Below are 23,283 nucleotides of genomic sequence, written 5' to 3'. Positions count from 1 at the left end.
TACAATTTTCTGAATCTCCTTATATAGTAGAAAGTATAACAGTGTGCGTGCAGTACCATCAAACTAGATATATCTGCGTATTGGTCATGCCTACACTATGATATATAATTAAAATAGGAACATAAGGAAAAGGTCAAAATTTTGAGTTACCTACATTATTTGATCGATCATATTCCACATATACCGCTTGTTCTTACTTGCAAAAATATATCACAATCAATCAGAATACATCACAAGTACAATTGTCAAATGCATATAACAGCACTTTATGAACTTCATGACATAATATAATAACCCAGCAATAGCTCACCTGAAACTTTATCTCGGCGAATCATTGTCACTGTGTCAGTCGCATCCTCTGAAGGATACTCTACCCATTTGGTGAAATCAAAGGTATATCCCTCATACTCCAACTTCGTCTTTTGTTGTTTGGTGTAAGCTTTTTCTAACATTACATTAACTTTCTTATCGTAGTCAACAACTTTGTCTTCTCCCTCTTCCGTAAGCTCTACAAATGACCACTGCACAACTCTTTGCAGTTCATCCGCATATTCCTCATCCTTATGCTTCCTCTCCAACTCTCGAATCATCTGGTAAACCTTTCCACTTGCATCAGTAACATTGCGCTTTAACCCATACAGAATGATACGTCCTAAGGCTTTGTTTGCAGTGATAGAAACACCACACTCCTGTTCAATCTTTTTGAGATCATTGATCTGAAAAGAAAATGCAAAACAAAGACATTCATAAGTGTATATTTTTTTTTAAATCGTCACTTACGTCACATATAATGTTTTGCCCTCCTTTCAACACAAACATTAAAGAAACAAGTTCTTTGTGTGACATGTTCATTTCCCTATATAACACAAATATTACCCTTATAATTGAATCAAAATTGTAATTTGTTGTTATTGTTGTTATTTAAAAAACCTTCATAAAAGGAAATCATGAGATTACCTCCTCTGGGGACCACACTTTAATGGACTCATCTTTGTCTATAGTATGTCTGTCTGCTTTGCTATCCCAGTCTTTGTAAATCATGGCAACTGCTTTCGTCACATTGGCGTCATCGTCAGTGTAAATCCACACCTTAACATCTGATGCAACTGTTCGTGTTGCAGAAGGTTGTTTGGGGCTTGGAGCAGAAGGTTGTTTGGGGCTTGGAGCAGAAGGTCGAGGGGTCTGAACAGGTGTCGATAAGGCTTTATCACTTTTCTTTTCCTTTCTATTGAAAAGGCTGCCAACAGCTGCTTTAAAAACAGACGACATTGAGGCCCCTTTGTCTCGTTTTGCTTTGTCTGACTTCAGCTGATCCCTGTAGGCTTCAAGTTCGTCCATTCTCTGGTCATCGATTTCTGAAATGGAGATGACATCAATAATCAATAGACACATGTACTGCAGACATAACCTGTTCGTATATATCATCATAAATTAATTTTGTATTTGATTGGCATTATGTAACAGAGATTCAAAATATGTGTATGACGAAGACAAGAGGCATCAATAGCAGGCAATAATCCTGATGTTACCTTTCTGGGATGACGCAAGTTTACCTCCAGTGAGCGCAATGTATTTTCTGTGTTCAGCTTCAAATGCCTAGAAATCACAAAATGTTACCACAATAAACATTTCATTGATCGCTATAGCTACATAGTTAAGTGACATATCATAATCTTTAATAAGGGCGACAAAACAATTTCCCCATTTATAAGTAATCTCTGCCAAAAGACGTCCAAAAGATTCCGACTAGATCATGGACATATGTTTATGAATCCTTATCAAATAGTGATGATACCACCAGGTGTTCGCGGAAAGTTGAATGTATCCTGACACCCGTTACAAACACATGCAAAGTCAAGTCAATTGTTCAACTGAAAAAAAATCGGGACCCTATGGTCAAAATAGGGAATTGCACCCGACATCATGTTCGTCACTGATGCGTCAAATTTGAAAATGTCCTCCACATGTCTTCCCTAAAAAAAAATTGAAAGCTTCACGGAGGCTTTGTATGTTGTAACATTTATCACACAACTTCTAAGCAAGACTCATATGACGCTCTCGGAAATCTTGGTAGAAAGAGCATGCTCAATTTTACCCCAAAAGTTGTGAAATGTAGACACCAAGGGCTGGGGCTGTAGGAACACCCCTCTTATTATCCTCTCTTGTGGAGAGTGTTATGTCAATCTGAATCTTTATGCATAGATCTTAATATGGAACGGATGAGGAGGCCTCACTGATCTTCTTTATTTCTTGTTCATGTAGGTACATTAGTGGAAGGGTTGAAGGTTATTGAACGGTATTAACAGTAGAACCGTAATATACCCGAAGCTTGAGTTAAATTCTTGACCAAATTACATTGTTTTCACTTTACCAGTACGAGCAGAAATTCCTATTCATGTGCATAAAGAAAAAGATCAACAAAAAGAGGAGCACAATTGGTACCCATGGATATGCCGACTTCTTGCCTAAATATCTTACCCCCACATTTATATTCATGTTCACCATGAGGAGTCCAGGTTTTCACATATTGTAAGTCAATAGTATTAAGGCAAGTGAACAACAACAGGGTAGAACATAGTCATATAGTCAACATACTTACATGTCTATGGCCATGACTCCAAATCCGCCATCTCAGATTAAGCTACACATGAGCCATGTATCCCTACACCAATAATGTTTTTAATTTAGCTCTCAAGAACAGGTAGATGAGGTGAAATTGGGTGTAACGCTGCGTTCAAAATGCACTTCTATATGTAAGTGCCATCCAGAAATACTAACATAAAGTCACAATAGCGAAGCAAATCCAGGATAATAATGCACTCAACTCAAATTAGGTTACTTGTAACTTAATGAATTGAAAAAATCACAATCAATTTGTTAGACTTATGACAAGCAGATGTTATCTGAAGTTTACTGAGGAACAATTTATGAAATGCTGGAATTGCTCATGGATAACACTTGTGCAAAATTTGGGGATAGGACATTCAAGCAAGAAGGTGGCATCCGCATGAGAACCAATTATGCTTCTTACTTGCTGATCTGATTAAAAAACACATGCTCGTCATAGAGTCGGAATCGTACAATCGAGAGATTTCTTGTGAATTTATTAGAAAAAAACTTTGAAGGCATTAGAATAGACAGAAATTGTTAGTAATGGAATTGTTCATGTGTTTATCAACCAGCATGTGAGCAAGACGTTGCTGGAGATCACCCAAAGAATGTCCAGTCGGCTTCAAGTTAGGTGAATATACTCCATTACTCCATATGTTATATTGTTTCTTCTGAATATACTCCGTGATTATTAGGGCCGTGTAAGGACGGCATTATGTCAATTAGATAAAAAGAATGGCACATTTTGGATCTGTTGTAAGGCCCGGCTATCATATGGAGGATTGCTTCGTCATATGTGACACCATGCGCCATTCCTTATAACGTACAGCTCCAGTTACAAATTAACACGTATTCCACAAACATGTTAAATTACCAAACTGTTCATTGTTTATAGTTGAGGCCGAAGTTGTTTACTCTTTAAGCTGATCTGAAGGTTTTGTTTTATTTGGGTGGCCTGTTCACTACAAAACCAAACTGCCTGCTACTAACCGATCAACTGCCATTCTATTCATGAATAACATATCAATGGAGACAAACCTGACATTGACATGACCATTTCCAACATACCCCCTGTTTGCAAATAGAAACATATCTGGGGTTTTTCAGCTGTAATCTGTAATACAAAATCCATACAAAATCCCAGGCGCCCTGCTAGAATATCAAATGGTCGGTCCCTGGGAATGTATGGAAGTCAATATCAGGTTAAATAATTACCTACAAGTACGGCATATGTTTATCATGAACGTTAGCAGTGTTCCTTAACGTTTTGTCTTGTGTATATATGAACAAAAGAGTAATAACCTGAATTGTCTTCGCGTCTCCCGGGTAGACAATAAACAGCACATCATTGATGGTCGTGTCTGGATTATCCTTCCCAAACTGGACTACAGTGTCATACATCAGTTTAGCAACGAGGTCTCTGGAGTATCCCAGGTTGCCTGTTCCTAACGCAGGAATGGCCATTGTCTTCCATTTGGACTGATGTGTCTTCGTGAGGAGTGCATTGAGAGTATCCGTAAAGGTCTTCAAATAAAACGAGAATTATTTATGTTGGTGTCAAGCAGAAACAATGTACATTATATATTTGCTTTTCGGGTGTGTTGATATTGTTTTATCAGAAAGAGGAGATATGATATCTTTTTTATAAAAGAGATATTATTATTAAAATTTGGGATTTTTATATAAATTTTGGATAAAAATAATTAAAGACACGTTGTCTAATGTATGGTATGGGTCATACTTGATACTTAAATGACAACTGAGACGTCTAACTAAAGTGCAAGTATAAACCTCATTGACTATACAAATGGCAGTATTAATATAGCGATCAAGGAAGCCATTTTTAAAATTGGAATATACTCTTTATTCACGTCCTAATAAATCTCCTTAATTACCCAGGTATATAGATTCAAGAACCTATGAAAGTGGTTTTTTTCCATTACATACAAAAACAGAAATAGCCGAATTCCTCATCTTTTCATCAATGCCCTCAAACTGTCTCAATCAACTTTAATAAGAAAGTAATATGGACTGTCACTTCCACTTTGGGAGATATAAACCCAAAGCAGTACAAATTGAACTAATTGAAAACACGGGTCAGGCTCTTTGATACATGAACAGGTCACTGAAAACGTCATGAGTTATTCTGAACATAATACATTTAAAGCATGATCTTGACAGTGTATTGATACCTTCATTACCAGCTGTAAGCTGAGCCACAAAATCTTAAATATTATTTCCATATCCGTGCACTTAGAAATGTCTGAATTGTAAGCCAAAGTCATTTTTTGATTGTGGCATTCATGATCGCCATGTTTATAATCAGATCGGAATTATTGGTACTCATTGTAGTTCAACTAGTGCTCGTTTCAGCCTTGCAAACAATCAAATTCATAACATTTAGCTTCACATTTAAATTCAAAAGTGACAAAGCATTACATACCTGCTAAAGTATGTGAAGGCCACAGGTCATCACATGAACACGTGACATGTCTATTGCGCATACTGCGCATACTGCATATCAACTGTGAGTGGGCGTATATCTAGAGACGTCATTGCTTAGGCATATGCTCTGGCGTTGACATTGTATATTCATAGAGAATGATGAAATTGCAAACGGTTGTCAGCTAATGACCAGACAATATATCATGATATACATATAAACTGACATGAATCAAAGAAACTAAACAAGTACCCCGTACCTCAGTTTCATAGAAGGTATCAAAATGCGAGTAATACCTTTTTGCCAGTATTGGCATTCCACTGTGGCAGAATGCAGTGGTATATTTGTTCCACGCATTGCATATCACCTCCCTTAGTGACAGCAATTCCTCCCATGTTGACACCTTGTGGGTACTTCTCCTTACATTCGATCTGTATTGCCTTGCCAGCATGCTTCAACAGTGACTTAGACACTTGACCTTGGCCAAGATCAAGATGAGTGTTGCTTGAGTTGACGATCACATCTGCCTAACACCACAAATTGATTGTGGTTATAATTTCATTTTGTCCATCAGATAGAAATAACAATTTAAACTTCAGAACTAACAAAATCAGTTTGATATATAATAAAAGAGATAAAACCCTTTCCAAATCATGGAACTTTCTTTTAAAAACAAAGTCCATTATACGATTCCGACATTATCACTCGTTCATAAGTAACTATCAAATAATGTTTATACCTAGGGTTAAAAATGTTTAACTGTTTGAGGGATTACTATATATGATAAGCCTCTATTTTTCAATTAAGTTGCTCTCACTTAGCATTGTATATAATGAATCTGTTGCCTGCATTTCGTTTGGATTTCGAAGTATGAGTATGAAATCCCACTATGTTCTGATTTATATTAAATATTTTTTACTTTGGACGAAGTATCTCACCTCTTCTACTCCCATGTCAGCTTTCACCAGGAGAATCCTAGGCTTCATCCTGTTAGGAGGGGAGCGAGATTCTTCCTCTAGGCCCCCGGACGCTTCCTCAAAGTCATCCTCTTGGATTGTGTCACTTTCATAGCGATTACTTGCATTTGCTGCATAAAGAAAAACATGCAATTGTCTTACTCTCTGTTAATTGATGCAAAAATTAACTTCCACATAAATATAGAACTCAACACCGGAGAATATTCAGCATTGATTATCTGCAAAAATGGTGGCCATAAAAATATTTGAATTAACCTGTGACCCTGTTTCTCTTGGAAGGTCTTGACACCAGAAAGAAAGAAAATAGAATTCGAAATACATTTACTACGATTCCTAATAGAGTTGTACATTACATTGTGTATTAATAGACATAGAAACTTGTATAGCTTACACCTTCTGTGGCCCATTCCACGTCGTCGACCTCCATGAAGGGAATCTGTTGCCTCCATTCCCCCATCTGTGCCCTTCACATTCCCCTCACCAAAGGCATCTATTGCAATGTTCCATACGGGCGCACACTGTTGCTCGTCTTCTGTGCAGAGGTAGACATTTTTCAAGCTGCCCTGTGGGTTGTCATTGAAGAACTCATACACAGCTTCAACCACAGCCTTCATGGCGTCCTCAGAACAAAGATAAGATGAGACCAGTTGGGTATTAAAGGCGGGGAGTGCCAGTGATCTCATGTTCTTCTTGGCAACAAGTTTCAAACTTTTGGTAACTAAAGTCTTGATAACCTCCTCGGGGTTGTTTTTACCCGTGGGTCCAACGGCATAGATTATCATTCTGCAACTCAGAGCTCCTGCTGAACTGCTGACAACATCCCCTTCTGCAATCTGACCTGACAGCCCTCGAACCTCTGAAACTGCTCCATCTCCAGCTGCAACAAAGATAGTCCAGTTATAATGCTAAGTTATGAGACTTTGTAAGATATTAATTCCATCACCCCAATTGTAAAAGAATAATATTAGTGATAACAGTGACAAACACATACAGAGGATAGAGAAGACACTGAAGAAGTAGGTTATGTTTTACGCTGCATTTAGGAATATTTTAGCATAATTCACGGGTTTCACGCAATTTACTCATTCAGGGGATCGAGCCTTGGCCTTTGACGTGACAAACGAACGCTGTAACCACAAGGTTACCCCACCAACCCTGAAGGATTAAGTCATAACATTTCAAGGGGAGAGTATGTTCAAATCCAAGTGTTGATTAGTATATATTCGATTGAGTATATATTATGCTAACCTCTACTGATCACTTCCCAGGCCTGCTCTGAGTCACTGTTTAGTCCAGGAGTGACCTCGACCACAACTACGTCCACGTCTGGGAGTATGGCCACTAAATCTCCCAGGGCAATTTGCAGTTGCCCTTCGTTTTTATGATAACAAACAAAGGCAACATCGTATGCCATTGATGTATCATCTTCACTCAGATCTTCTGCATTGTCATTGATGCTTTCCTTCAGTGAGATGACACATCTTGTATCGCGTTCAACCCTTTGCAAGACAGAGGTGGCGCTTTCTAAGTAGGCTTTCAATCCAGGACGTGACATAACTTGTGTGTGTGTTGTGATTCTTTTAGTGATGCAGTCTATTAGCTTAATGGCATGTGGCTGACCAGCTTTTGTGGATTTCAAAGTCAAAGCAAAATCAGGATCGTTGTTTCGTCTTTCAAAGTTGACACAAAACTGCTCTAGTTGTTGCTCTATTGCGTCAAGTTCATCCTCGCAATGGAGTATCATAAATTTTAGTTGGAATGCATCACATTTATATGACACAATGTAAATACTGTTTCCCTGAATGAATTTTTGCAGAACAGACTCCACGGACGCACAATCTCTGCTGACTGCAGTTACAGTTATTTGTCGTTTCTTAGATTCTGGTGTGATGATGATCCTGTCCTCGTGTGCCTTTGTAAGTTCGGCCATAAATTCCTTAAACTTTTTTGATGACAGTAGGAGCAGATTTTCGTCATCAAGTTGTAACGTGATTTCTTTTAGTGATGTGCTGATGTACCTCAAAACATCTCCAATCTTATCTTCTTCGGTATAGTAGACTATGACGCCTTCTTTAGCTGGTTCCCAAGACCCCTTCAAAGGAGATGGCTGATCCTGCAGTTTCTTTACGAGAACCTCAGAAACAGTCCCATGATGTAATAGTTCGACTTGGTTTGGAGTGAGTTTACTGACAATTGTCTGCTGCTGTATTTTACTCAACTCCTCATAAACTTTCATCTTGCCAGATTGGACATCATCCTTTTGACCAGTGAAAACTAGCTCCCCTTTATCTATATCCACGTCCACACACAAACCTTCAGCATGTACACTTTGCAGTATTCCTTGTAAAAGTAAAAGCCTAAGCTTTGGTGGTTTTGTGGATATTTTGTCTTCAATTTCATTCTTCTTCCTATCATACATTGTCTGCATGCCGTCAATGGTCTCTTGTATCTCACTACAAATGTTGGGTAGCTTTTCCTCCGGACCTGTAATGACAACGACTCGTCCCTTGTCTGAAAACAGCTGTATCTCATGTGGTAAATGTTGTGGTAACTCTTTCAGTTTTGATTGGACTTCAGTCCATATATCGCTACTGACAGAAACCGTCTGTACTTTGACTGAATCCAGTTCTGCTGTGAACGTAGCCTCTACTTGTTTTCTCCATGTTTTACATATTGATCTTGCATCTGGTGTATTCAGTGAAAAATTAGGCGTGAAGGTTGCATTCCTGTCCATTACGTTCATGTCAATATCTGTATTGACGTTCGCCATAATCTCTTTAACAGAGACATTTGCAACATTGTTTTCCACAAGATGTCTCAATTTATATTCCTCCAAATCACAAACTGTGAAGGCGTCTGGCAATTTTGAACAGGGCATTTCCAAGGTCCCTCCAGACTCCCCAAGACACTCAAAATTAAGACTAACTTCAACTGGGAGCTTTTGCAGCTTGTGTTTTCGTTTGTACACACTCTCGGCAACTGCAAGAAACATGGTATTTACATTGTTAGAGCAAACACAAGGAATAGACAGAGGTCTATGATAGTACAGATATGTAACACACATATGGTATTTTATCGTAATAACATGCCATGATTTGTATGCTGTTGGAGATTTATTCACCAATGATTACAGGAAAGTGTTGTTCAATCATTGCAGTTTCATTATTATAACAACAACCTTTTGCATCCTGGAACTTGATGACTGCATATCTCTGTTGGCTGTTACTGATGACATCTTCCACATCAGCCCCACCACTTCGCCTGGTGTTCTCGAAGTACAGCCTGAGTTGATCCTCTGTTATCTCCTCTGGGATGTCCCATACTGTGATACTGCTTGTCTCAGGTACCTTGTCAATGTTGAAGGTAACTTCCTTTCCTCCTTGTTTAAAAGGTTTGTCCTTCATTTTTTCTTTCATCAACTCAAAATCTGAAACAGAAGTGTACGTACCTTATAACTGATACAAATTCTATTGACATTTATTTCGTTTGATTATAAATAATGATGCTGTTTCAGTGTATTATGCATCCATAGCAGGGACAATCAAACATTTCTTCTTCCTTTTTTTTCCACAAAACTACATATTACATATAATTCACCATGATAACAGATTATTGTCCGTACGTCCAGTATGTGAGCGAGTGATTAGGTTGGTTTAGTGGATCTTTTAACAGTATTCCAGTTATATCATGGCTTGTCAGCTTAAGGTGGGAGATAACAACGAAGCGATGCAGGTCCTGGACGTTTACAACCCACGAGCACATGTATTGTGCTGACAAATCTAGAAACATAATCGGGGCGATCCGGGATTCGAACCCACAATCAGTGGTTTCTGGAGTGCAACTCTTCACAGCAAATTACAGACGACTTGACCCCCTTTGCCCCTCAAGTATATGAAGTTCTTCCTTCATACGTCATGACATTCTGCATATTCATACACAAATAATGTCACAGCACTGACCAGAATATAAATCATGGTCAAAAACGTCTTGAATGTGGACTAAACATAGTTATTGCAAATGTACCCAAATATATGTGTGGTCAGTGTGCAAAAATGCAATGGTAACGTGTACTGTTTGTATAATATAGGGCACTATCAGGTCATGATCAAAATTCGAAAAATGCTATCAGTTCCACTACATAGTACCAAAATAAACAATTTCATTTTCCTATATGCAACGAAGATTTAGATTGATGAAGTGGTAGAGATATTATTCATAGCAGAGTCCTATCATTAACAGGGTCCTATCAAACTTGTTATAAAAGTTAATCCTACCTTTGATATCTTCTGAGAATGTAACCAGTACATCTCCATCTTCTTCCCCATACAGGAGCTGCTGCACCTCAAGCTCTGTCTTTGCCTCGAGGTAAAGGCTCAGTGTTTCATAACTCTCCATGGGTGGCACCCCTGTGAGTAGTACTTTGTCCTTGTACATAACTTGGGGTATGGCCAGCTTTACCTGCAGCAGTCTGCCAGACTGTTTGTGTTCTTTGCTGACTACCCTCTCAGCAACTTGAAATAGTAAACATGAGTCATGTTATGTTTTTAAAGAAAATGTCGGTCTGCCTGTGAGTACAACACCCATTAAAGTTGAACAGTCAAAACCTTAGTTATGTTTACAGGTTCAGAAGATTCTCATCTATTTCTTTTGGATGTATGGGACAAACTCTTGAAGGTTAAAAATAAAGTTCTTTTATCGAGAATATATACATGTGTGTTCACCATACTATTAAAGATACTATTAAAACAATTTCTGGTATAACAGGGTATTTCAAATAATCTATCTTACCTTCTTCAGTCTCAAACGTTATATAAATGACCCCTTTCTTGTCATTTCGTTTCAGATCAATTGTAGGTCCTCCGCCTGATTTCCGCTTGTTCTCAAAGTACAATGCGATGGAGTCGTTAGAGGCTGCTTTGTCGTAGCCTCGTATCTCAATAGTGGTCGCGGGCTCCTCGTCGTTATTGTCTGCATCGCATTTGTCATCTAGTTCCTCCATCCCTGCCTTCACAACTGTCAATGTCACGCCTCCAACAGTATGTTCACGCTTTTCCAAAACTCGATCTGCCACTGAAACAATGCAATTATACAACGTTTCAGAACCGATTTCAAAGTATTGAGACCACCGCTTGCAAGGATCCATTGGTTTGAGGATTCGAACCCCAGACTGCCATGATTTTTGTTCTTGGTTTAAGATGACTATACATGTGTATATTTTACTATAACTGAAATAATGTTCAAAATGGCATAATGTCCACATAGGTATACATGAAATTATTATTCTTCAATTCTATTCTTTCTTAAATAACGTAAAAATGATTCCGTGGTTACAAATACCATATCATTTACGGGCAATGGTATTTACCAAATAACACAGATGAATATGTGGTAGTAACGATTTGTATTCACGAGCTCAAGATACCGAATATATTCAAGTGGTGAGGTGAGGTGAAATGAGGTTTAACGTTGCGTTCAAAATTATTGAATGTACTTATAAAGTGACGTGTGTGCGTGTGTGCGTGCGTGCGTGCGTGCGTGCGTGCGTGCTTGTCGGAACTAATGTCTGTTTAAATAAAATGTATACCCCCCTCTCAGACACAGTATGCCGATGGACCAGAACAGTCCTTGTTTTTCTCCCCTTAACGCCGAGCGCCTGCCAGGTAACAACAAGTACCAGTTTAACGTCTTTGATATGACACAGCCGGGGATCGAACAACTGCCCTCCCGCTCTCCCAGTAGGCGTTCTAGGAACTGGACCACGGAGGCGGTTTATTTTGTTTAAGTAAAATTTGGTGTTTGCACTGATAAGCTGCGACAGACATAACTGTGAGCAGATATGATATCTTATTGTAGCTGCTGTTAATTCAATATTCTATAATGTGATTAGGCTATGCATAAATTGGATGCTACCAATTTGACTTATCATCATTCAAAAAGTTTGAATCGACAGAATCGACACGTGCCGCAACTGTGAGCTGTAGAGTGCAGACATATATTTCCTAAAAAATAAATGGCATGGAAACATGTTAGATTTGAGTCTGGGAATATCTGTTCTGGCCCACATTTGCATTTACCTTCACGCGTCTTGATGTGAGAATATATTTTTATAATCTTACTATATACACCACTATAGGCATTTACCTGCTTCCTCTTCGAATGTAATGTATATGACCCCTTTTTCTCTCTGGTACTTTTCAAACTCTCCGCCACCAGACTTTTTCTTGGATTCGAAGTACATCTGTAGCGTATCATCATCAGGTTTTGCTCCAAACCCTGTGATTGCAATAGCCTTCGGGGACGAGGTTTGTCCTGCCTTTGGCCGATGGAGTGTTACAGTCAGAGGGTGACTTTCGAACGTGTGGTCCGTCTTTGCAACAACATCCTTGGCAGCTAGTCGTCGAAGATTCCATGTATATTTATCAACATCATAGTGAAAGGCAAGTCAGGTGTTAATATACATAGCTCTAAAGAGATTTTTGTTTGTTTGTTTGTTGTTTAACGCCGCACTCAGCAATATTCAAGCTATATGACGGCGGTCTGTAAAATAATCGAGTCTTGACCAGACAATCCAGTGATTGACATCATGAGCCTCGATCCACGCAATTGGGATCGATGACATGTATCAACCAAGTCAGAGAACCTGACCACCCGATCCCGTTAGTCACCTTTTACGACAAGCATAGTCGCCTTTTACGGCAAGTATGGGTTGCTGAAGATCTATTCTACCCCGGAATCTTCACGTGACGCTCTAAAGAGAAACGCATTCTGGTAAAATTTGGCATCAATAAAAAAAAGTTAATCAACAGACTTCAACGCGAGAAATCAAACTATTTCATGTGCAATAAGATTCGTGAAGGAATAACATTATATTCATTTTCGGCCCACGTATTTAGGAAGCTTCATAGTACTATGGGGAATTCTACAATCTAACACAAACAATTGACGGAAGCCATGTGTGCAGCTTGGATGTAGCAACAGCATTGTTCTACAGTTTACAGTTTATCCCCTCCAGCTGTAGATACATGGTTATGGTGGTAGAATGCTTGTTTCGAGTCGTATTATAAAAAACTAAGTTACATCTGTGATGTGTCGGGAATGTGTGGATTCTAAAATGCAAGCGACAAAAACCTTTACATATTTGTGAGAAATCTCTGCTCAAAGCAAGTCGATTGTACGATTCCGACTGTATCGTGAGCATGTGTTTATGAATCACTATCAAATAGTGATGATACTATGTGTTCGCAAAAATGTGGGCGTATTCTGCCCAACCGGTGGCTCCCATCTTAAACACATGCAAAAGTAAGTCAAAAGAAATCCTTGCTTCCCTGAACAAATCCCATTTCTAATAGGCTTCTTTGTTATGCCCAATGTCTTATTTAGGACTGTTTGTACACGACGTTCTCCTGCAGTAAAATTAGGAAATTGTTCACATCATACAAAGATTGATAGTTGTACATTGTATCACGAGTTGCTTGACTGCGTCCAAAACAAATAGGCCTGAATCCAAAACGGCAATATCAGACAGAAAATAAACACCTGAAACATACCTCCTTCCTTTTCAAACTTAATGTACAACACATCCTTCTTCTGTGAAAACGATGCTTCAAGGATATTCCCTCCACGCGAATGACGCTTGTTTTCAAAGTACATCTCCAGAGTGTCTAGAGTCATGGTTGACGGGAACCCTGTCACAGCGATTGTGTTGGTATCCAGCTCAGAAGAAGGACTCTCGACAGGGTCGTACAGAGACACCTTCAAAACGTGGCAGCTGCATTTGTGTTCCTCCTTCTCGGCCACTCGCCTGGCAACTAAAACATTACTAAATTTGATATGTGTCCAAAATAGTTATCCAAAGGACAGAGAAACATTCAGCTCTGGAATTCTTAAATGAAGGTGTCATTTTAATCGGAATTGGGAACATTAATTTAGGGAATTTAAATGATAATTATCCCAATAATTGGCTTCAGAGAATGTGATGTAAAATTACTTTGTTGATTTAAAATATAGGCCGTATGTATAAATTCTATAAAATATTGGGGGCGGTCGGGTAGCCTAGTGGTTAAAGCGTTGGCTCGTCACGCCGAAGACCCGGGTTCGATTCCCGACATGTGTACAATGTGTGAAGCCCATTTCTGGTGTCCCCCGCCGTGATATTGCTGGAATACTGCTAAAAGCGGCGTAAAACCATACTCACTCACTCACTATAAAATGTTACCTTCTTCACTCTCGTAAGTGATGTAAGCCGCTTTCTTCGCCTTGTCCATCTTCATCTTTCCCTGTATGTCACCTCCACCAGATCGCTTCTTATTTTCGAAGTACATCTCAAGGACATCTTCTGTCAGATCTGGGGTAATTCCTTCAACAAGGATGGTCTGGAGTGGCTCTGAAATAAGTGTCGATGAGGTTAAAAGGTAATAAAACTGTTGTACAGAAAATAGAACTTCTATTGTTTTACCTCACAAATGGTTTGCACACTTTGGTTTCTGTATGTTGGATATTGTTATTAGGTTTACATTTTTGTTTTGATTTATTAGCTAAAACCCCTAACAACTTAACGTTTTTTCCCGAAGTGAGGAAGGGCGATACTTAATAATCAAAATATGTGAACATTAAATGTTGATTAAATTAATTTCATAGAAAGGTGTTGTGCGAACGATTCACATAGCTGATACCTTTAAGATATACTCCCTTTTGTTATTTTTTTCAGCATTCTTGGTAGAATTCATTTCTATTTTATAAGATAACATACATTTCGATTTATGCCATTACAATGGAAGTGGTACTACCTTTCTCCCTCTTGTAATCTGTGTCTTGATTCATACAGTCCTCTTGTTCAGCAGCGGAACCAGGGGGCATGTGATGTTGTTGGGTACTAAAAGACTGGTGTTGATGGTGCTGTTGTTGGAACTGTTGTTGTCTGTAATGTTGTTGATGCTGTTGTTGTTGATCATATGTCTGCTGGGGAGGGGGAGGATGAGAAGGTGGTTGGCCATAGAACTGCTGTCCCCAATCAGCTTGACTAGGAGCCCGATATGGCGGGGGTGCATTTGTAGGATATCCTGTATTTGGGTCTATAATCAAACTTGGTCTAGGATGTTGATGCCTTGTCTGGGGATGATACCCATGCGGTGGGTTTTGCATTTGAGGAAACCTTGGACCTGGATACTCCATGTGATGTTTTCCATGTGGTCCAGGAAACCCTTCTGTTCCATATCCAGCATGTGCTATGTTCTGAGGTCCCTGCAGGTGTGAATACACATCAGGATAGCTATAAATATTTCCTGCTGGCGGGAAACCGGACTGATGGTGAATATGTCCTTGGTAATACTGTGGAGGTCTGTTCCCATGGTGGAACTGCCCTTGTAGGTCAGAGGGTACTGCACCAGTATTGATTTGTTGATGAGGACTAGTCACAGGGGCATTCTGGAATCCATACCCTCGTTGCTGCTGTGAAATGCATTCAGGGTTTTGTGGAAATCCAAGTGGCACACCTCCAGGTCCGTCAAAGTGTAGATTTCCCTGTTCATGCTGAGTAACATCATGTGGCATTTGTTCGCCCTGTACCGTGGACATGTGTGCTTGTGTCTGTTCAGGTAATTCTTCTTGAGCCATATGCCATTCTTCCTTTTCGTTTCCTTGGTTTCCATGTACATTCTGGGGTGGTGACTCAAGTCCTACATTCTGCTGTTCATGCACAGAACTTTCAGCATCAGTCTGGTCAGTAGGTCCTGTGGCGGACATCTGTGGAAGCGACTCAGGGTAGACAGTTCTTCCATGATATGCATTGTCATCAGAAGTTTCTGTTTCTCCGGGTTGATGAATTTCCTTCCGGTGCCGTGTGCCTTCATCAACAGTATACCCACCCTGAATACCCATGGTCTGCCCATGATACACGTCTACGACTTCATGCCTAGCAGGTGCATCATTAGGAAGGATCTCGCTGTAGTCGCTTTTATCCTCTACATGAGCAAAGCTTACGTCTGTGTTTTCTCTACGAGTATTGATTATATTAACATTGATTTGACCAGTAGTTGTTTCAGAAGAGTAATGCTGCTGCTCTGAGCCGTGCCTACAACTTCCGTCAACTTCCAAGTTGTCACTAATAGGATCACGGCCAGGATAGGTGTGTTCGACAGTTTGATTGGGTGGAGTTGTATCGTTTTCAGGTTTGGTGACAGCTCCGAAGTTTTCATTTTCCACACCTTGAGTGACACATTCGTTTTCATTACCTGGGAGATGCTGAAGTGGATTCGAAGGTCTATGCTGATCATCTTCATTGTTATCATGCTTGAGGGAAGTATTTGGGTCGTTTTCAAGGTCATCTGTGCCTGTCCCACTCTCAGGACTAGGCAGTGGACTTGCAGCCCCATTCAAAGCATCACCATTGTCATCATTCAGAGGTCCAAACAGATCATCGTCTTTGTCATCGTCTTTGTCATCATGCTTGTGGGACCTATCTGGTTGAATCGTATGGGAGTCTTTGTCCGTCTCTCCTTCAGGATTGGCCAGAGGATTCAAAGGTCCGTATAGATCATCATCATTGTCATCATGCTTGTGGGAACTCTCTCGTTCATCTGTATAGGCGTCTGTGTCCGTCTCTCTCTTAGAACTGACCATTGCATTCGAGGGTCCATGCTGATCATCATCATTGTCATTGTGGTTAGGTGAACTATCTGGTCCGTCGTCACTATGGGCATCTGTGGCCCTCTGATGGCTTGGCACTTCTTTGTTGGCATTCATAGCTGGGGAAACATGTTCACTGCTGTTGTCAAAGGATGTAACTTCGTTTCTATCCATATCTTGAAAAGCACCTCTATACATGCTGTCAGGTGACATAGTAGCACTGCTGATATTGACCCAACTGCGAAGGGAAGCATCTTCACTATTTGTATCCAACAGAGGAGATCCTTTCCCACTGTTTCTATGGAACGATGCGGCTTCACGTTCATGTTCTTCTTCAACCTTATGATTCTGTGAAACTAAATTCTTCTGTTTGCTATCAGCAGGATCATTGAGATTACCTTCATCCTGTTTGTCCCTGCTTGCCACATCAGAGGAAGACAGAGTGGTATTAATTTCTGATCCTACACTCTCTGTTCGGTCATCAGTTTGAACATCAGTTCGTGTATGAGGAGGCTGGCTATCATTTCGTTTGGCAGGATCGGGTTGCCTTTCGAGGCTATTCTGACAGTCCTGTTCTTTCGTATCTTGACTTGGCGTTTCTTGTTTCCTGTGAAGAACAGGTGAATCCTGTTCACTCGTGTCAGGGGATGATCTTGCATCCACATATTCTTCAGAACAATCCATTTTCAACAACCCTGGGCTGTAATGAAATAATAGTTATCACAATTCCTGATGCTGAAATGTTCTGGCATGTTGTAACAATAGTTCAATCAGGTCATAACACCAAGGTTAACAGGAAAAAGGAAAGAGCAATGACAATAAAAACTCCTACCGGTATCTACACTGCTGTCCACATTCAAGCTTACGGAAGAAAATTAAAGACTGCATGAGGAGAAATTTGAAAGACTTCATATTGTGGTCATATTCAACAGAGCATGCAGAAAGCATGCCATCGTTATTTTGTCCCGATCCCAAGTGCATCGCGTTGTGAGGTAAAGAGATAGTGGGAAATTGGCGAGCAATAGGCTTGAATAGTTCAGATGCCAATGATCTCAGGATATCTACTATTGTCCAAATGCATCGTTTTCGCAGTAGACCATAAGGAATAGATTCATATCAGTATCTAGAATAAACCTTTTGTTTGTGGATATCATCTACAGACGGGGGCGGTCGGGTAGCCTAGTGGTTAAAGCGTTCCCTCGTCACGCCGAAGACCCGCCGTGATGATGCTGGAATATTGCTGAAAGCGGCGTAAAACATACTCACTCACTCACTCATCTACAGACGATTAGTTGCAAACGTTTGAAAGCAGCAGGATTAAGATGGCTGTATATCACATTCATAAGTCAGCGTCGTATCGTCAGGCAGTTTGTATGTCAATGGTTTCCAACATGTTCATTGCCTGACGTTTGGTGAAATGCTCATGAGCGCCATGACACACCATGACCAATATAGCAGTGATGTCGTGGCCTGGCATTAACTACAGCTTCACATACCTCATCTGTCTTGATGGCCAACTCAATATGGGCATATGATTGGTCGTCAGTTTTTACTCCAATTGGTCAGTGGTAACAACTGTTATCAACATTCACACCCCGTGCCACACCCTTTTTCGACTGTTTAACAAACAAATCATGACGTTGATGTTTTCATTCAATTCATGCGGTCATTTAGTCGTTCTTCAATGGTATACAATTGTAGAATGACGCACTTAATCTTTCATATTGCAGCGACAAAGGGTTGTGAATATCAATGGTTAAAATTGTGCTAACTTACTCCATATTACATTTCACAAGGATGTTATACGAAATGCTGAAAAATTGGGAAAAGTTATTTCAATAGGGTAACCACGGCGGCCAGAATGTGAATGACACCGTTCCCTGGACCTTCCATGAAAGTTTTCATCATCGAATACCTCTTGGCTTTCGATAGAAATTAACAAGACAGGTCAGTGGTGTTAATTAAATTACACACATGTACATTTTCTTCTAAAAATTAATCAGGGAGCATAATTGTACGTCCCACTGGGCAAAATTCCAGCCATATCATGACGTGGGACAAGACGTCAAGGTTTTCAGAAGTAAACATGGGACCCACATGGCATGCCCCAAGCTGTGGATTTAAAAGTTAAAGAGTCTTAACACAGTAAAAAAAAAAGAAACAAAACTTCCAAAATAAGATTATTGATTGTAAAACATTAAACTATGTAGGTAATATTCCATATTTATATTAAATGTGATGATATTGATAGTTTCTGCTGAGAACTGGAACAAGTGAGTGAGTGAGTTTGGTTTAACGCCGCTTTTAACATTATTCCAGTTATAACACGGCGTGTCAGCTTAATGTCGGAGGAAAGCCCGAAGTGATGTAGGTCTTCGACGTTTACCACTTCGGTGAAACCCATGAGCGCGGGTATGGTGCTGACAAACCTAGAAACATAATCAGGGCGAACCGGGATTCGAACCAACAATCATAGGTTTCTGGCGTGCCCAAGGGACGCAACTCTGCACAGCGAATCGCGGCGCCTTAGACGACTGGGCTACGCGTGCCTCCAGAACTGGAATAACAACTGAACCAGTACCTTCAAGATTTGTTTCATGTTACTGCATTTTCCATTCTGTTTGGCTTTCAAAAATATATGCAATTACAAAATCACATATCACAAAGAAATCATTCATGGATCAAGTATTTAAAGCGTAAATCCATCTGTTGAATGTTCCATGGGGTATCTGTCATTTGTATGCAAAGTCGAAAAATCTATTGCAACAATAAGAAACAGATATCAATACAGAAATGGAAACCACTGGCAGGAGACATTTCATAATATACCAGCAGTATTATAATACCAGTCTATTGCCATATAGCCTAATCTAATGTCCATTGTTCGTGCTGTTTTATTTGTCACTAAAGTACATGAATCAGCCACTGTATATTAAGTGCAACAGATCAGTCATGGGAAATAAAGCAAGAGTCACTTCTAAAATGGAGTTTGGTTACTTATATCCAAATTTTGTTTCATTAAGGTAATAAGCAGTACAAGATCTGTTATACAGTTGTCTAATTTCATGTACAAAGGATATGGTTCAAAATAATAGGTCTTAGTTAAAATGCAAAGCTCCTAGTTCCATAAAATAAGAAATGTAAGATCTCTGGTATATAAATTCTACGTCGTATACAAAAGACATTGTCAAAATTTGTGGAAAGATGAGGAGAAAGTGAGATAAACGTTCGGTTCGATAGTGTGTGTGTGTGTGTGTGTGTGTGTGTGTGTGTGTGTGTGTGTGTGTGTGTGTGTGTGTGTGTGTGTGTGTGTGTGTGTGTGTGTGTGTGTGTGTGTGTGTGTGTGTGTGTGTGTGTGTGTGTGTGTGTGTGTGTGTGTGTGTGAGTCTGAGTGTGAGTGTGTGTGAGTGTGAGTGTGTGCGTGCGTGTGCATGTGCGTATGAGTGTGAGTGTGTGTGTGTGTGTGTGTGTGTGTGTGTGTGTGTGAGAGAGTCTGAGTGTGTGTGTGTGTGCGTGTGAGTGTGTGTGTGTGTGTGCGTGCGTGTGCATGTGCGTGTGAGTGTGTGTGTGTGTGTGTGCGTGCGTACGTGCGCTCGAGTGTATGCAATAGCGCTAGCCCACAGAGATACCATGCCGCAGTCTTTATATAAATACTCCACTCAGACACAGTGTAGCGACTCCGAGCTGACTAAAGTACACACGGAAATGAAAACAAACTGTTTTTTCGACCTCAGATCTTAAATAAATGCAGTTAATATACAAAATATGTAAATATTCAAACAACTAAATTAGTACTAATTGGGCCGTGGCACAAATACAGCGTATCAAATGTTTTTATGCCTTTTTACAGGTAAAAGTGTGTAAAAATGTGAATAAAACAGACTATTGTGAAACAGGGCATAACCAGTTGTAAGCAGATCAAGGTGACCTATGACACCTTGACGACAGGTGAGAACAGGTGCATAATGCCTATAGTCTGTTTCTGCTATGTCAATTTGGACAGTTTTATTTTTGAATGTTGAAAGTGACGACAAATTACCTCCTGTAAAGTACATTTTGTATTGTTCACTGAGATCAAACTAGCAAATCCAGACTAGATCTTTTCGAGTTGTTTTGTTATTTTGTATTTACAGCTACGTAACACTTTGTGTGTCGATTTTTAAATTGAGAAAAACAGGGTTTTTTCATTTCCGTGAGTACTTTAGTTCTTGTTTCAGCCCCTTAATGCCGAGTGCCATTCAGGGTAACAAAAAGTACCATCTTTTAACATATTTTGGTATGACGCACAATTCATGTTAGGCAGTAGTATTTAGGGAACAGGTGTGTTTTCAATCCACTCTTGAAACATGGAAGGATGGGTGACAAGTATGAGTAGAACATAAATACTGAACACATGAAAGGTCTAGAAAATCACTTCATGATCCCAGAGACCATATAATATATATTATATGGTCTCTGATGATCCTTGGAGTATAAATAGAGGATACGTAGTGTTTGTAGACAAATTATTAATATGCTGTTGAGAAATTATATTTACACGAGTGTCCACGAGCGACTATTTCAGTTCTTTTTAAGTCAAGGGATGACATAAACAGGGAATTGAAAACCATCGAAAAATATGTTATGTATTACATAAATCAAGCTAACTTTACCTTTCAAATTTAGTGCACGAACCGAAATACTTGTGTATAAAGTTTATAATATATAAAATGGATAAAGTGTATGAGACTTACGGAAAATAGTAAATATAATTAAAAACTATTTTTATTGTAGCGCCTTCTGTGCCGTGACGTGAACCGAACACACAGTTGTAATACGCTGTGGTGATAATAGCCATGAAACGGAGTATGGCGATGTAAAAAATTGTTTAAATTACATCATTATACGTCACTTGCACATATTATAGACACCGAAAGCATATAGAATAGCTAATTCACTGTCCAACTTGAAGAACTACAGCAAGTCTTGTATTGTTTGGTGCAGTTTACTGCTACACAACGTCAGATTTACTGTTCTCAGTTATTCCTATAATATCGTGTTTTCTGCCAAATTTATATTGCCAGACATACTATGATTATTTTAGTAATAATATTTTGTAACCAGTAATTGTACATCTCATTATTTCAAAATGCCCATCGACAATACTTAAGAAACAAATAATTTGCTATAAATATAGCGGCAACCGTCAAGTCAGTTGTTTTAATTAAAGTGGTTATCACATGTATATGAAACCCCTGATTGACTGATCAGAATCGAATATTTTCGAAAAACAAGTTAGAATTATATATGCCATATGATTATGTTTAAATTTCTGAACTTGTACATGTAATCAATTCATGGCCCCTGCTATATTAGGGTCATAATTTATGCAGAGCATCTATTTGTAGATGGATGTGTGAAAATGTACCCGTAACAACCGGAAGGACCCTGGCCGAAACAGGTTGTATGAAAAACATAGTGACCAGGAGGACCCTGGTTGTAAAAAGGTTATAATATATTCTAGAGATAAAGTGTGTGTAAATGTACACACAGTGACCAGGAGGACCCTGGTTGTAAAAAGGTTATAATATATTCTAGGGATAAAGTGTGTGTAAATGTACACACAGTGACCAGGAGGACCCTGCTTGTAAAAAGGTTATAATATATTCTAGGGATAAAGTGTGTGAAAATGAACACATAATGACCAGAAAGGACCCTTGTTTATAAAGTTTATGATATACAAAAGGGATAAAGTGTATGAAAAACATAATGACCAGAAGGACCCTGATTTTAAATGTAAAAAGGTTATAATGTATACAAGGAATAAAGTGAATAAAAATGTAAACATAAATGACCAGAAGGACCCTGGTTGTAAAAGGTTATAATATATACAAGGGATAAAGTGTGTGGTCATGTAAACATAATGAGTAAAAGGACCCTGGTGTGTAAATGCTTCATTGTATACAGGTGATGAAGATTAGTGTGTGAAAATATATACATAATGACCAGAAGGACCCTGGTGTGTAAAGGTAATATTCCATACAAGGGATAAAGTGTGTGAAAATGGTTATAATATATACAAGGGATGAAGTGTGGGGGAATGTACTCATAGTGACCAGAATGACCCTGGTTGTAAAATGGTTTTAATATATAGCAGATATAAAGTGTGTAAAAATGTGCACACAGTGACCAGAAGGACCCTGCTTGTAAAAAGGTTATAATATATTCTAGGGATAAAGGGTGTGAAAATGAACACATAATGACCAGAAAGGACCCTTGTTTATAAAGTTTATGATATATAAAAGGGATAAAGTGTATGAAAAACATAATGACCAGAAGGACCCTGATTTTAAATGTAAAAAGGTTATAATGTATACAAGGCATAACGTGAATAAAAATGTAAAGCCTAAATGACCAGAAGGACCCTAGTTGTAAAAAGGTAATAATATATACCAGGGATAAAGTGTGTGAAAATATACCCTTATTGACCAGAAGGACCCTGGTTTTAAAATGGTTATGATATATACCAGGGATAAAGTGTGTGAAAATGTACACACAATGACAAGAAGGACCCTGGTTGTAAAATCGTTATACACTAATTAATTAAGAATATAAACTTCGCTTGTGGTTGTCTTTTATTGCATGCATGCG

At 39.1% G+C, this 23,283-nt stretch overlaps 1 protein-coding gene across 2 annotated transcripts in view; it reads right to left on the bottom strand.

The window, feature by feature from the left end:
* LOC124117226 (protein mono-ADP-ribosyltransferase PARP14-like) overlaps nucleotides 1-23,283 on the bottom strand; it is a 33,145-nt gene that overhangs the window by 5,072 nt on the left and 4,790 nt on the right. For both annotated transcript variants that reach the window (XM_046479006.2, XM_048393541.1), the window contains 15 exons: nucleotides 14,817-17,353; nucleotides 14,246-14,413; nucleotides 13,578-13,838; nucleotides 12,172-12,420; nucleotides 10,819-11,100; nucleotides 10,305-10,541; nucleotides 9,209-9,457; nucleotides 7,279-9,009; nucleotides 6,422-6,907; nucleotides 5,992-6,140; nucleotides 5,350-5,580; nucleotides 3,913-4,134; nucleotides 1,530-1,596; nucleotides 958-1,355; nucleotides 311-716 (listed from right to left, as the gene is read on the bottom strand). In XM_046479006.2, coding sequence (XP_046334962.2) covers nucleotides 311-716; nucleotides 958-1,355; nucleotides 1,530-1,596; nucleotides 3,913-4,134; nucleotides 5,350-5,580; nucleotides 5,992-6,140; nucleotides 6,422-6,907; nucleotides 7,279-9,009; nucleotides 9,209-9,457; nucleotides 10,305-10,541; nucleotides 10,819-11,100; nucleotides 12,172-12,420; nucleotides 13,578-13,838; nucleotides 14,246-14,413; nucleotides 14,817-17,337 — 7,657 coding nt within the window. In that variant the 5' untranslated portion in view covers nucleotides 17,338-17,353. The remainder of the gene's footprint in view (nucleotides 1-310; nucleotides 717-957; nucleotides 1,356-1,529; nucleotides 1,597-3,912; nucleotides 4,135-5,349; nucleotides 5,581-5,991; nucleotides 6,141-6,421; nucleotides 6,908-7,278; nucleotides 9,010-9,208; nucleotides 9,458-10,304; nucleotides 10,542-10,818; nucleotides 11,101-12,171; nucleotides 12,421-13,577; nucleotides 13,839-14,245; nucleotides 14,414-14,816; nucleotides 17,354-23,283) is intronic.

This window comes from Haliotis rufescens, unplaced genomic scaffold (genome assembly GCF_023055435.1).
Source record: "Haliotis rufescens isolate VD_foot unplaced genomic scaffold, xgHalRufe1.0.p SCAF_12, whole genome shotgun sequence".
Lineage (NCBI taxonomy): Eukaryota > Metazoa > Mollusca > Gastropoda > Lepetellida > Haliotidae > Haliotis > Haliotis rufescens.
Note: the sequence above shows the minus strand (reverse complement) of the source record. Positions and strands in the feature narration are given on the sequence as shown.